Raw genomic sequence first — 13868 nt, 5'->3', positions numbered from 1 at the left:
CGCAACCTGTGCTGAGCCCACACCTGGAGCTGCTCCGAACCCCGACCCAGAGCTGTGGGTCATAATATAACTGTATATATTCATATAATGACATAAGGCCACATTCCAAAAAAAGACTGAACCAGGACAAAAATTAAATCAATATTAGCAAAATTAATAATTACTGTTGAAATTAATTGCCAAAAAAAAGTTTGAATCACTTATTTATTTGCACCTCTTGCTCCTTTGCTCATTTTCAAACATGTCATTCTTTATTACCACACTTCCAGCCAATGTAAGATATTCTCCATCTTGATCTTATAGGAAGTTATTTGGGGAAAAATACTCTCTTCCTTTCTCCTGCATGTGATTATATTTGTTTATGGGTTCTTGACACAGCAATATTTTACTATGTAATGTTGTTATTTATCTGGTTATTTTAGTTGTTTCAGTCCTATTTGCCTGATGAGAGCCATGGCATCCAGCTGACAGTGGGACAGCATTTTCAAGAAACAAAATGTGCCTGGATGCTGGAGAAATAGTTGAGATAACCCATGTGCACTCCAGACAACCACTCCTCATGATTAGAGTGCAGTAACTATAGTTTTGTGGTTGGCTTATGAGTTGAGTGGCTTGGATACAATCTAAACTCATACACATAAAACAGCCTTTTAAGGACAAAAAGCTTGACAGCCTCATTTCATAATTGTTATTTGGATTAATTTTTTTAATGTTATTGCTTTGGACAAAATTAAGACTTTTTTGGTTTTTTATTTTTCTAAAATATTCAACAAAAAGATGAGTGGAGTGTTGATTTAATGAAGTTTTGAAATATGTTAATGAAGGCTCAATCTGCCTGGACAAAGTTAGACAACTTTGGCCTGGATGATAGAGTCTTCACTGACATATTTATTTATTTATTTATTTATTGATGGGATTTATATCCCACCCTATCTCCCGAAGGACTCAGGGCGGCTAACAACAAAACATATACGGTAATAAGTACAGAAATCAAGATAAAAATGAAATTGAGAACATCAGTGCAGTAAATTAAAATTAGAGAATTTAAAAAATGAATTAAAAATACTAAATATAAATTAATTAAAATGCCTGTCAGTCTAGGTCAGCCTGGTGGAACAGGTGTGTTTTGAGGCCGCGGCGAAAGGATTGGAGGTTTTGGGCCATCCGAAGCTCAGGGGGGAGCTGATTCCATAGGGTTGGCGCTCCCACAGAGAAGGCCCTCCCCCTGGGGGTCGCCAGCCGACATTGCCTAGCTGACGGTACCCTGAGGAGGCCTTCTCTGTGTGAGCGTACTGGACGATGGGAATTTGTTCCCGGCAGCAGATGGTCCTGCAAGTATCCCGGACCTAAGCCATGTAGGGCTTTAAAGGTAAGTACCAGCGCCTTAAATCTCACCCGGAGGGCAACTGGTAGCCAATGCAGCTCACGCAGGAGGGGTGTAATATGGGAGTATCGGGGAGCTCCCATCACAACCCGTGCAGCTGCATTCTGCACCAGCTGAAGCCTCCGGGTGGTCTTCAAGGGCAGCCCCATGTAGAGAGCATTACAGTAATCAATACGGGAGGTAACGAGTGCGTGGGTGACTGTACGTAGGGCATCTCGGTCCAAAAAGGGGCGCAATTGGTATATAAGACGAATCTGTGCAAATGCCCCCCTAGCCACGGCTCCAATGTGATCTTCAAAACTGAGTCGTGAATCTAGGAGGACGCCCAGATTGCGTGCTCTATCAATGGGAGGTAACATCTCTCCTCCTATAGTCAGAGATGGAACCTCTTGGACTAAACGAGATGACGGTATGTACAGCCACTCAGTCTTGGCCGGGTTGAGTCGAAGCCTGTTTTCTCCCATCCAAATCTGTACCGCTTCCAGACAACGGGACATCATATCGAGGGCATCACTGGGTTGGTTCGGGGTGGAGATGAATAGCTGGGTATCATCAGCATATTGATGATATTTCACCCCGAAGCTACGGATGATCTCTCCCAGCGGCTTCATATAGATGTTGAACAGGAGGGGCGAGAGCACCCAACCCTGAGGGACTCCACAATTAAGAGGCCTAGGGCTCGACCTCTGCCCTCCTGCCAACACCGTCTGCGAACGGTCCGAGAGGTAGGAGGAGAACCACCGCAGAACGGTGCCTCCCACTCCCAGCCCCTCAAGACGACGCAGTAAGATACCATGGTCGATGGTATCAAAAGCTGCTGATAGATCTAATAGGACCAGGACAGAGGAATAACCTCTATCTCGGGCCCGCCAGAGATCATTCACCAGCGCGACCAATGCCGTCTCCGTACTGTGCCCTGGTCTGAAACCCGATTGGTACAAGTCATTTTGGGAAGAGTTGGTACATTCCAGTGACTCTCTGACTCTGCCTAACTAATTTTGTTCTGACTGATGAAGTTGCTTGGATGAGCAATGAAACACTTCAGATTAACAAAGTTTGGTACAGTTGCCATGATTCAACCTTCAGACACAGAGTTTTGAAATGTACTAAGGACTCAGATGGATTCAGGTTAATTATTTTGAAATTAATTGAATTCTTCCCCCTGGAAACTATCTATGATTACTTTTGGGAACACAGATAATTAATAAAATGGCTTTGAAGGTTGCCCATTGAATGATATCAGATGGAAACAAATCGTGGATCTGATGAGAGAGAATTACTATTGGATTCAGAAAATTATTTAAGAAAAACATATATAAAATATATTACAATCATTTTAACATAACAGTTCAATCCGCAGTACTCACATTATCACATCCCCACTAAAAATAACTAAATCAGACATCTGCATCAATAGAATCATAAGAATACCAACAGTGTTTCTTCATTGGTTTTGAAGAAACATGTATTCTACACCAATAGTTCTACACACGGTTGAAAAGTATCCTGCTACACAATCTTGAAAATAAATTTTGCAACTTCTTTTAAAATTTCTTTTAAAATTTTATTTGTGTCAGCTACAGAAGAATAACTGGGTTGATTTATTTATAAATAACTGGGTTTATAAATGTCCCAAGGTTTCAGATGGGACCAGGATGTAATCACTCTTTGTTTTCTCTTTTCTGTCACATAACTCTTCACATATACCTACGGCCCCTCCCCCCAAAAGCAACAGTTAAAATAATAGTCGAAGGTAGTTTGAAGGACTTAGTTCATAACAAAATAAAATACTACAAATAATATCATTATGAAATTCTAATTTTTAGTTTCACATCTCTTTTTACACACCTGGTTTCCATAAGCATACAAAAAATGACTTCCTGGATGGAAAAAAAATCCAGTTGGCACAAACGATTTGCTTGGAAATGTGAAAGTAGGAAATTTGGTTTTTTTATTCAATGCGCCACCTGTTAACTTATGTACGGATACAATTTTTTTGTCCTAGGAAGAAAAGAAAAAAAAATACTATTTTTTTTACCTTATCAAGGGCACAGAATAAACTACCAATAACTCCATGTAACTTAGCAAGTAGATTTGCCAGTGGAACAGCATTCATCTGAGCTTATGAGGCCATGATAAGAAAGTAGAATTTTTCTTAATACCCAGAAAGCTAGAAGAATTGGGGTGAGGGTGGCATAGAGACAGAGTGACAAAGAGAGTAAGAAAATAAGCAAAACTGAGTGGAAACTTTTCTTCCAGCTCAGCTGTGGTATGGAGACCAAATTGCAATATACATACTTTCCTGTCTTTTGATGAGGAAAACATCCTTCCACCTCTATAAATATCAGAATTCATCAGAATAATTTCTTCTAATTTTAGCAGGAATTCAATGAATCAATGAATGTGAAAACATGGTATACCCTAATGGCAGACAATTATACTATTTTTTTTATAAAAAAAAATCCCTTTGCCTCATAGGTTACTAAGGACCCGTGTCACAGTAGTTAGCTGCTCAAGACTGTCATTGACCTGGAAAAAATTTGTTTGGTGTTCTTGTGAAGAAACATGCCAATAACCACAAGATGTCTTGTGGGTCTCCTTCAAATCTTCCTCAAATACTATAGAAACTGCTCCACCTACATAATAGAATTCAATTTACTAAAGAATGGTCCTATTATCCAGGAATTTTGAGAGAAAGGGGGCAGGAAAGGACAACTGCCTGTTATTTTTAATTTTCTCTTTGTAGAATGGGGAAATTCATTCTACAGAAGGATCTGGATATAAAACTGTTCTATTGCAAGGGGCAACACAATCATTTTTCTTTGCTGATAAGACACCTAAGGCACTTTTTTGATCCATTTGAAAACATTTTTAACAGGTGATTATTTTTAAAGATGCTATTCCCAGGAGCCTTATTATAAAAACTGTAAAGGCACAAGATTATAATGACAAAATATCAAAGAATGATAATAAAACTGGACAGTTAATGATTTGTTCTTCAGGTAGTGATAAAGGGTAAAATCCTGGTAGTCTTTATAGTGGATGTGAGCATGCCCAGGTTAGCCATACATCTAAAGATGTAGTGATCCCCATACAGGTGAATAGATATTGTTCAGGATTGAATAGCTGTATTCTTAGTATTTTCTGAGTTTTTGCTTAGCACTATAACAACATATCAAAGCAAGCTCAAATAATAAAAGCAACAAAACCACCATAAAGATCAGCCAATTAACATTTACACACATGTAACAAAGAGACTGAAATAAAACAAAACAAAAATAAATATTAGATAAAATAAAAGGACTTCCTCTTGACATTGTTCCAATATTAGGATAGCTTAAACCTTGTTATGGCAATAGGTGCCAATAAGAACTTGGCAACTCTGCATGTAGTAGTAGGCTTCTGGTCTGAGAGTGTAAAACAAACCACTTAGGCCTCATTAAAGACTTGATGTCTACCAGGAGGCAGTTTAAATATTCTAGCATATTGCTTCTCGTAGAACAGACTGTGAACAAATACATGAATTAAAATCTCCTTGTTGATGAAATTCTTCAAGAGAAGCCAGTGTTCAACGACTCTCTTTACCATGCTAAGAGCATAACTAGCAGTGGTGACTGTTTCTTTTTGTCCTTCCTTCCAAATTAAAAACAAAATCTGAAAATCTTATTGAAACATTTATTTAAAAAATACCAATAGCTTGAAAGAAAAGCTTCAGCATGTATACCAGTATCATAAGGATGAAAATGGCAAAGAGCATAAAGATATCCAGCTTATTTTTCAAAAATATATTTAAAGAGAAATAAATTCAAGTAACTGAACGGTCAAATATAAGCACTGAGGTAAGTAGAAAATTGAGGCAGTTTTATAAGCACCCAAAGACAAAGGAAAAGTAAAGTCCCCGGTTGCTTCAAATCTGTTATTCCATTGTTGTTCTCTATACATTGCATAATTGGAATATCAAATAATTTGGATATTAAACACCATTTTTAAAAATGGATAATGGAAGAGAAGAGGAGAGGAGAGGAGAGGACAGAAGAGAAAGAGAAGGTCTCAATAGTAACTAAGCATACATAAGTGGATTAATAATTGAAAAAGTACTATTTCTAATACCTTTTGAGATAATAGAGCTATGCCAGTATTCTGCTCATAATCAACCACAAAAGAAATTACCCGTCTAGAAATATGCTTTTCGGCTTGTAATCTATATGGTAAGCAACTGTGCCATTTTGTAAATGAATCGTTACTATAGAAACAGGTGGATTCCTGTAAAAGTATGAGAAAAGTAAACATAAAGTGCAAGATATTAAACTGTTTATATATCTAGATATATATTATATTGTTGACTTAAATGCGCTGCCAAAGAATCTGTTGAGCACATTTTAAAACAAATCAGAAGGAAAGGGATGAAAGCCAAGAGTTCAAGTTTCCAATCAGAATGCGCTTCTGAAATGCACTGGGATCATTTATTAATTTTGTATTAAAATTATTCCTCTCTCTGTTCATCCTGCAACTGCAGGTACAAAAACTACCAAGGCTGATGGGATTTCCAGTTGGAAATTACCTGTATATATAAAGCACAAATAAAATAATCATATAGTTGACTCTAGCAAGTAGGTTAAAGAAACAGAAACAAAAATGAATTCACAAAAGACCAAGTGTCCTTCTCTGAGAATGCACATATTATATTCTGCTGTATTGGAGATTTTCTAGTTGTGTGAACAGTTACTGATTGGCAAACAATGTCTTTAGATTAGAATTATGCATGAAGAATTATACATTATTAGTCAATGAGGGCTATTATTATTATTATTATTATTATTATTATTATTATTATTATTATTATTAGCCCTCATTGGCTAATAATGTATAATTATTCATGCATAATTCTAATCTAAAGACATTGTTTGCCAATCAGTAATTACTGAATTACTGATTGGCAATCAATGTCTTTAGATTAGAATTATGCATGAAGAATTATACATTATTAGCCAATGAGGGCTAATAATATTGGGAATACAGTTGATATTTTAATGCAAGTATAAATTTTTGAGCAAGTCTGCTTTCTTCTCTATTTGGTCCACTGTCCAATATGTTCAACTTGTTTGAGATTTGATGGAACTTTTATGTTTCCATCACTTCTGGTCTGAGTATTCTTGCTAACATCTCATAACTTAATTTATAATCTAGTAAATAGTTTAGGCTCTTCAGTCCTGAAAAATGTTTTTATTCATCTACATGCTAATAACCTTTATTTTTTCCTCATTGTCTAATCTTTCCTTCCTTCCTTCCTTCCTTCCTCCCTCCTTCCTTCCTTCCTTCCTTCCTTCCTTCCTTCCTTCCTTCCTTCCTTCCTTCCTTCCTTCCTTCCTTCCTTCCTTCCTTCCTTCCCTCCCTCCCTCCCTCTCTCCCTTTCTTCTCCACATAGCATCAAACCCAATGAGCAATGGTAATTGAAATTTCTGTAGCAGTGGCAGCAAAGCTGTTGACTCTGCATGGTTATCAATTAGTAAAATTGGATTTTTATGGATATTGTGCCCAATCCTCTGTGTAGTGTTTCTGGATCAACTTCTATACAGAACAAAGTAGACCAAGCCATGATACAAATGGTCATTATTTGTCTTACCTGACTCAATGTCTTATCTTTGTTGAATGAGAGACTGACATAATCCACTAGAAGAAAAACGAACTGCATGTAATTGTTTGCATTTTTAAAGATGCATGCATCCAGTTTGATATGAGGTTGTTTTTTCTTTTTTTAAAAAAGCAAGCTAGCACAAATTAACATGACCTTCTGAGTCTTGTTTTCAAAAATCTTTTGAAAAATCACCTAGAGTCACCTTATAGAGAAGATTGCATAAAAATTTAATAAATAAAATGGTCAGTAACCTTGTAGCATTTCCATACTCAGACACAGTATATCTTTTAAATGCTAAGATATAAATAAAATAGGGGATAAATAAAATAGGATAACAAAGTATTTGAATGGTAATATGAAAAAACAAAGACCCTGAAATGCATGGGGTTCTTCGTTTGATCCAGTTGGGCTATTCTGATGTTCTTATGATTTAATTCAAAACAAATATGCCAAGCAACTCATCTCTATTTCTTCACTTATGAATAGACACATGCTTCTGGGGGACATTAAACTGAAGCTACTCATCTGTAATATTATGTCTTTTATTGCAGTTACCTCTGCTAAGTTTAGTTAAGTCTAGTTTAAAGGTTTTTTTTAAGTGTTAATACCTGACAAAGAGAGAATTCATATACAGAATAGGTTCACACTTACACAGTTTACACTAACTAAATCATAATTTGATTTGTCTGGTTTTGTCTTAGTATGATATGTGATTCCATTTATAATATTAGATTATGGTTAAAGATTAGCTATGATTAACAGTTTGCTATGTTTTCTTGGACAGGAAGGTCTGGAGGAACATTGGGGTCGCGTTGGGTCACGACTTCGCTAACGACAATGTTTTCTTGGTATTTTCTGAGAGAAATAGAAAACCATTGGTTGCCTTATAACTTGTAAAAACTAGTTCAATTAATTAACAGAGGGATTCTGATTTTTTTAGCATCAAATATAAATAATTAAGTTAACATATAATAAACGGAAATATTTGGCAGAATAGCTTTTGCAGCCTGTACTAAACATTTAAATTAGTTTAATGGGATTGTATTATAGCAAAGTATCTACTTTGTCTCATGAAACTTTCTAAAAACATTTGATGCATTATATACTAGTTTATAGTCTGCCTTTCAAACAGGAGCTGAAAGCACCATACTGTACATACTACACTTCTCCCTCCCCCATAGCAATAATTCTGGGATGTACATGGGGATGAAACAATGATTGGCCCAAAATTTCCCAGTGAGCTTCCATGACTGAGAGTGACCTTGAATTTGGATCAGTCCAACATTTTAATATTACAACTAAATATTGTGTATGAAATACTCTATAGAGAGAAAGGTTTATGTACACCATAGGTATGATTACCATTGACAAACTAGAAGTGTGGGCTGAGAGTATTTGAAGTTCTGTACTTAAACTCAGCTATGTATGAGTTTACTCTTCATTCTTTAATGGACTTAACAAAAGATTGGATATTTGTCTGATTTTATTTATTTATTTATTTATTTATTTGTTTTTATAAACCGCCCTTCTCCCGAGGGACTCGGGGCGGTGTACAGAGTAAGGTAGGCAAACATAATGAAACAGTACTGAAAAAAAACAATAAACAAAACAAACTGGGACCCCAATTAGAGCTATCAGGCCAGGCCGGACTGCTGGAATAGGTAAGTCTTCAAGTCGCGCCGGAAGGTGCGGAGGTCGGGGGCCATCCGGATTTCAGTTGGTAAGCAGTTCCAGAGGGCTGGCGCACCCACTGAGAATGCCCTCCCCCTGGGGGCCACCAGCCGACATTCCTTGAGCGGTGGCACCCTGAGGAGGCCCTCTCTGTGGGAGCGCACAGGGCGGTGGGGTGTTGACATTGGCAGAAGGTGCTCCCGTAGGTAGTCCGGACCCATGCCATGTAGGGCTTTGTATGTCATTGTTAGCACCTTGAACTTCACCCGGAAGGCAACCGGAAGCCAGTGCAGCGCACGGAGGAGAGGTGTGATATGGGAGTATCGGGAGGCTCCCAAAAGTGTCCGTGCCGCTGCACTTTGCACCAGTTGAAGCTTCCGAGTGGATCTCAAGGGCAGCCCCATGTAGAGAGTGTTACAGTAGTCTAGGCAAGAGGTCACAAGGGCATGGGTGACTGTACGTAAGGCATCCAGGTCCAGATAAGGCCGTAGTTGGCGCACTAGTCGAACCCGGGAGAAGGCCCCCTTGGTCACAGCTCCTATGTGATCTTCCAGGGAGAGCTGTGAGTCTAGGAGGACACCCAGGTTGCGGGCCCTATCAACAGGGGGTAGTAACTCATCCCCGATGTTAAGGGATGGGATGCTTTGAGTAACCTGGCTTGCCGGTACGTGCAGCCATTCAGTCTTGTCCAGGTTCAGTTGAAGCCTGTTCCTCCCCATCCATTCCTGGACCGCTTTCAGGCAGCGGGACATTACGTCGAGGGCATCACTGATGCTGTTTGGAGTTGAGATGAAAAGCTGGGTGTCATCAGCATACTGATGGTACCCTACTCCAAAGCTACGAATGATCTCACCCAGCGGTTTCATGTAGATGTTGAACAGGAGAGGCGAGAGGACCGACCCCTGAGGGACTCCGCAAACGAGAGGCCTCGGAGTCGACCTCTGTCCCCCTGCCAGCACCGACTGCGAGCGACCCTGGAGAAAGGAGGAGAACCAACGCAGAACCGTGCCTCCCACTCCCAGTCCCCTGAGGCGCCGCAGCAAGATACCATGGTCGATGGTATCGAAAGCCGCCGAAAGGTCTAATAAGACTAGGACAGAGGAATGGCCCCTGTCCCGGGCTCTCCAGAGATCATTCATCAGAGCGACCAATGCCGTCTCCGTGCTGTAGCCCGGCCTGAAGCCCGATTGGCACGGGTCTAGATAAACCGCTTCATCCAGGACCTGAGGAAGTTGGTGCGCCACCACGCTCTCAACAACCTTCGCAAGGAAGCGAAGATTGGAGACTGGACGAAAGTTATTCAATGAGGATGGGTCCAAGGTGGGCTTCTTGAGGAGAGGTCTCACCACCGCCTCCTTCAAGGCGGTGGGGAAGTGACCTTCACTCAGAGAAGCAGAGATGACCGCCAGGAACCAGCCTCGTGTCCCCTCTCGAGCCGCATAAGCCAGCCAGGAAGGGCACGGGTCCAGTAAGCATGTGGAGGAGCTCAACCTCCTCATAATCCTGTCCACTTCCTTAGGAGTCACAGGATCAAATTCCTCCCAGATGACGTCGACAAGACTGTCCATGTCTTGTTCTTCCAACTCAGCCCAGTTGGAGTCCAGGCCGGTTCGAATCCGAGCAATTTTATCCAGCAGATATTGACCGAATTCCTCGGCTCGACCCTGCAAGGGTTCCTCCCTCACCTCTTGGTTCAGTAGGGAGCGAGTCACCCTGAACAAGGCAGCCGGGCGATTATCTGCGGACGCGATGAGGGTGGAAAAGTAGTTGGATTTTGCCACCCTTATCGCAGCGAGATAAGACCTGGTGAGGATTCTTAGTCGCAATCGGTCGGATTCGGATCGACTGGTTCTCCAACGGCTCTCTAGGCCCCGTCTCTGACGCTTCATCTCCCGGAGCTCCGCGGTGAACCATGGGGCTCGCTGGGATCTGCGCCGGGTCAGAGGCCGCATGGGTACAACTCGGTCCAGAGCCTCCGTGGCTGCCTTTTCCCAGGCTTCCACTAAGGCATCCGCCGAGCTGTGAGCAGGGAGTGCATGTGCGTCCCCAAGCGCTGCCTGGAACCTATCAGGGTCCATTTTGATTGACTATTGTGGACCTGAATATTCCAATATGGTTTTAAAAATGAAATGTTTATTGATCTTAAAATAAACTTGTTTTAGCTCTTAATGTGAATCTAAACTTTTAATAGTGCTATCTTAGTTAACCGCACATTTTTAGTTTCAACATTTTATCTGGAGTTAATATGAATATTCACAATTAGTTTTTAAAGAGTTATTAAACAGAACTCTTGAAACTAATCTTTAAAGGAAACAGATCTTCATAACTTTTACACAAAAGATCTGGTGTGGCTTTGATAACGTCATGTAATACTTGGGACAGTAGTGGGTTCAGCCATGATGTCTTTATCGCTAAATCCTTACAAAGTTGTAGACATACATCAAGACAATCATTTAAAAAGCACTGATAATATAATACTCATTTAGTATTTTTGATATTACTTTTGCTACTGGAAAAATCTGGTTTTCTTACCTTCATAGTCTTCTTTATTAGCTAAACATTGCTTATTATACCAGATTTTTGCTTTGTAATAATCATCCTGTGGAAATCAAAATATGAAACAAATACATAACATATAAACTGGAACATGATCTATATTTATTTTATTTTATTTTTTTATTTTTATTTTATTTTATTACATTTATATACCGCCATTTCCCAAAGGACTCAGGGCGGTTTACAGGGTGATTAAAACAAAAAATACAAAAGTTAAAAACAATTTTAAAAATTACATCCATCCCTGAACAAATAAAACCCGTTAAAATTAAAATTAAAATTAAAATTCTCAGGCTGGGCCAGAGAGCTTGAAGAGCCAGGTCTTCAGGTCCCAGCGGAATGAACGGAGGTCGGGGGCAGTCCTAAGCTCCACTGGCAGCTGGTTCCAAAAGGCAGGCGCACCCACTGAGAAGGCCCTATCCCTGGGTGTCGTCCGCCGGCAATCTCTTACTGGTGGCACCCTGAGAAGACCCTCCCTGTGGGAGCGCACTGGACGAAGGGAGCTTGATGCCGGCAGCAGGTGTTCCCTCAGATATCCCGGACCCAAGCCATTTAGGGCTTTATAGGTCATCACCAGCACCTTGAATCTCACCCGGAGGGCAACCGGGAGCCAATGCAGCTCGCGGAGTAGAGGTGTTACATGGGAGTATCGGGAAACCCCCATCACAACTCGCGCGGCCGCATTCTGCACCAGCTGAAGCCTCCGAGTGGTCCTCAAGGGCAGCCCCATGTAGAGAGCATTGCAGTAGTCTAAACGGGAGGTCACTAGTGCGTGAGTGACTGTGCGTAGGGCATCTCAGTCCAGATAGGGTTGCAACTGGCGCACCAGGTGAACCTGGGCAAAAGTCCCCCTGGTCACGGCTCCTATATGGTCTTCAAAATTGAGTCGTGAATCCAGGAGGACTATATAGGTAATATACATGAATGGATCCAGTAGATTTCAACTTCATTATCCTTCTGCCACAAATGAAGCTGAAGAAGACAGATGTTAGGATTATCAAATGCCAGCAAGGATAGATGAGGACTCAGGAACTCTAGTTGTTGTTCTGGTGATAATGGCAATTAATAGCAGTGACCTTCACTATAACATTATTATGGAAGAGTAAGTCTAGTAACTCAAGAATAAGAATGGAATTAACCAGTCATGGTAAATAAAAAGAAGCACATAGGCCACATAATTACAAATACATAATTCACAGGTCCTTCTTGATGCAAGTCAGAATTTTGACTCTTGCTAGGGATTGAAAGAAAAAAAGTTTAGTTTTAGATGATGACAATTGGGAGCACCACTTGTACTGAACCTTGAGTATCTTCCAAGGAGTTAAAATTCCTTCCAGCTTTGTGTTATCTGAAAATTTGATGAGTGCCCCTTCAATTCTCTCATTTAGGTCACTCATGAAGATGTTGAAGAGCACTGGGCCCAAGACAGAACTTTGAGGAACCCCTCTGCATACTTCCCTCCAAGTATATGTAGTTCCATTAAGAACTAACAAGAAGTAGGCTGTGATCAAATAATGTACTGAAAACTGTATACTGCATTTCATAAATTGGTTATGTATTATTAATGTATCATTTTGAAGACCCTTCCTTCTTGTCTTGTCTTTTCTTTTCTTTTCTTTCCTTTGTCCTTTTTTCTTTTGAAATAAAGATGTTAAAAATGAGTACTTAGAGAAGTCAAATGCTTCCAAGCGTTTATTATATTGTGAAAGAAATAGATTATGTAGTGAAATAGCATGTCGAATAATTGAATGCTATGACTAACTAGAGCAAAAATATTAGCAATTTCTCACCATTTCAAAGCCACATAAAGCTGGTTTGTTGAACTGGAAGAAAGAAAAGGTAAAATGAAAAAGAAGAAAAATATGAATGAATTAAAACTTCTAAATCTTGCAAAGCAAGAAAGCAGAAATATATATACTGCTCAAAAAATAAAGGGAACACAAGATAAGACATCCTACTATTAAATACAGTACATTGTGTTGTTTAAGTGTTCCCTTTATTTTTTTGAACAGTATATTATATTATATATTCGCTTAATACTTAGGCTACTTTGATACAGTACTGTGTCCTAATATTATACATTTCTCCTGCATTTATACTAGCATTTAAATGTCAAATATTTCAGGCAGGGGAACTTGGTTTAACTGAGGGGTTTGGCCACTAGAATTGAAAAGGAAAGGCATCTATATCATCATTCTTAAGTTTCTAGTCTCAAATGTTTATACAGAACCCATTGTTTTGGATTCTTTGTGGGCTGTTTTTTACAACCACAACTGCATATCTATCTGGCTAACCTTGTCCAAGTTAAAAAAAAATTTGTAAATGTTTCCTATTTGCTTAGAATGAGTGCCACAAATAGCATTCCAACATAGGAATTCTTTCACTTATAGAAACTATTTCTAGACCACAAAATCTTTTACTAAAAGACTTCAAATGGAAGCTGTACTGGAATTATTCTTACCAGAAAGTCGGTATCTAATTCAAATATTTTTTTTTAATCAGCTCCATTTACATTGACGTTTATTCTAAGCTGCCATGAGGGAAAGGGCTTGATTGCCTTGAATTCATAGCAGAACAGTAGAACAATAATAAGGACACCAAAGAACAGGATAAAAAGTTTAA

The 13868-nt window shown here is 39.6% G+C and overlaps 1 protein-coding gene across 1 annotated transcript in view; it reads right to left on the bottom strand.

Annotated features, from left to right (window-relative positions):
• Positions 1-13868, bottom strand: part of CATSPERB (cation channel sperm associated auxiliary subunit beta) — a gene marked incomplete at its 3' end in the record, with an annotated part of 62411 nt that overhangs the window by 35401 nt on the left and 13142 nt on the right. Inside the window, exons 8-12 of the mRNA XM_081323259.1 lie at positions 13037-13069; positions 11223-11289; positions 7008-7054; positions 5495-5647; positions 3233-3385 (exon numbers count right to left, since the gene is read on the bottom strand). Of these exons, the coding sequence (XP_081179385.1) occupies positions 3233-3385; positions 5495-5647; positions 7008-7054; positions 11223-11289; positions 13037-13069 (453 nt within the window). The remainder of the gene's footprint in view (positions 1-3232; positions 3386-5494; positions 5648-7007; positions 7055-11222; positions 11290-13036; positions 13070-13868) is intronic.

Source organism: Vipera berus (genome assembly GCF_964194415.1).
Source record: "Vipera berus genome assembly, chromosome: 1".
NCBI lineage: Eukaryota > Metazoa > Chordata > Lepidosauria > Squamata > Viperidae > Vipera > Vipera berus.
Note: the sequence above shows the minus strand (reverse complement) of the source record. Positions and strands in the feature narration are given on the sequence as shown.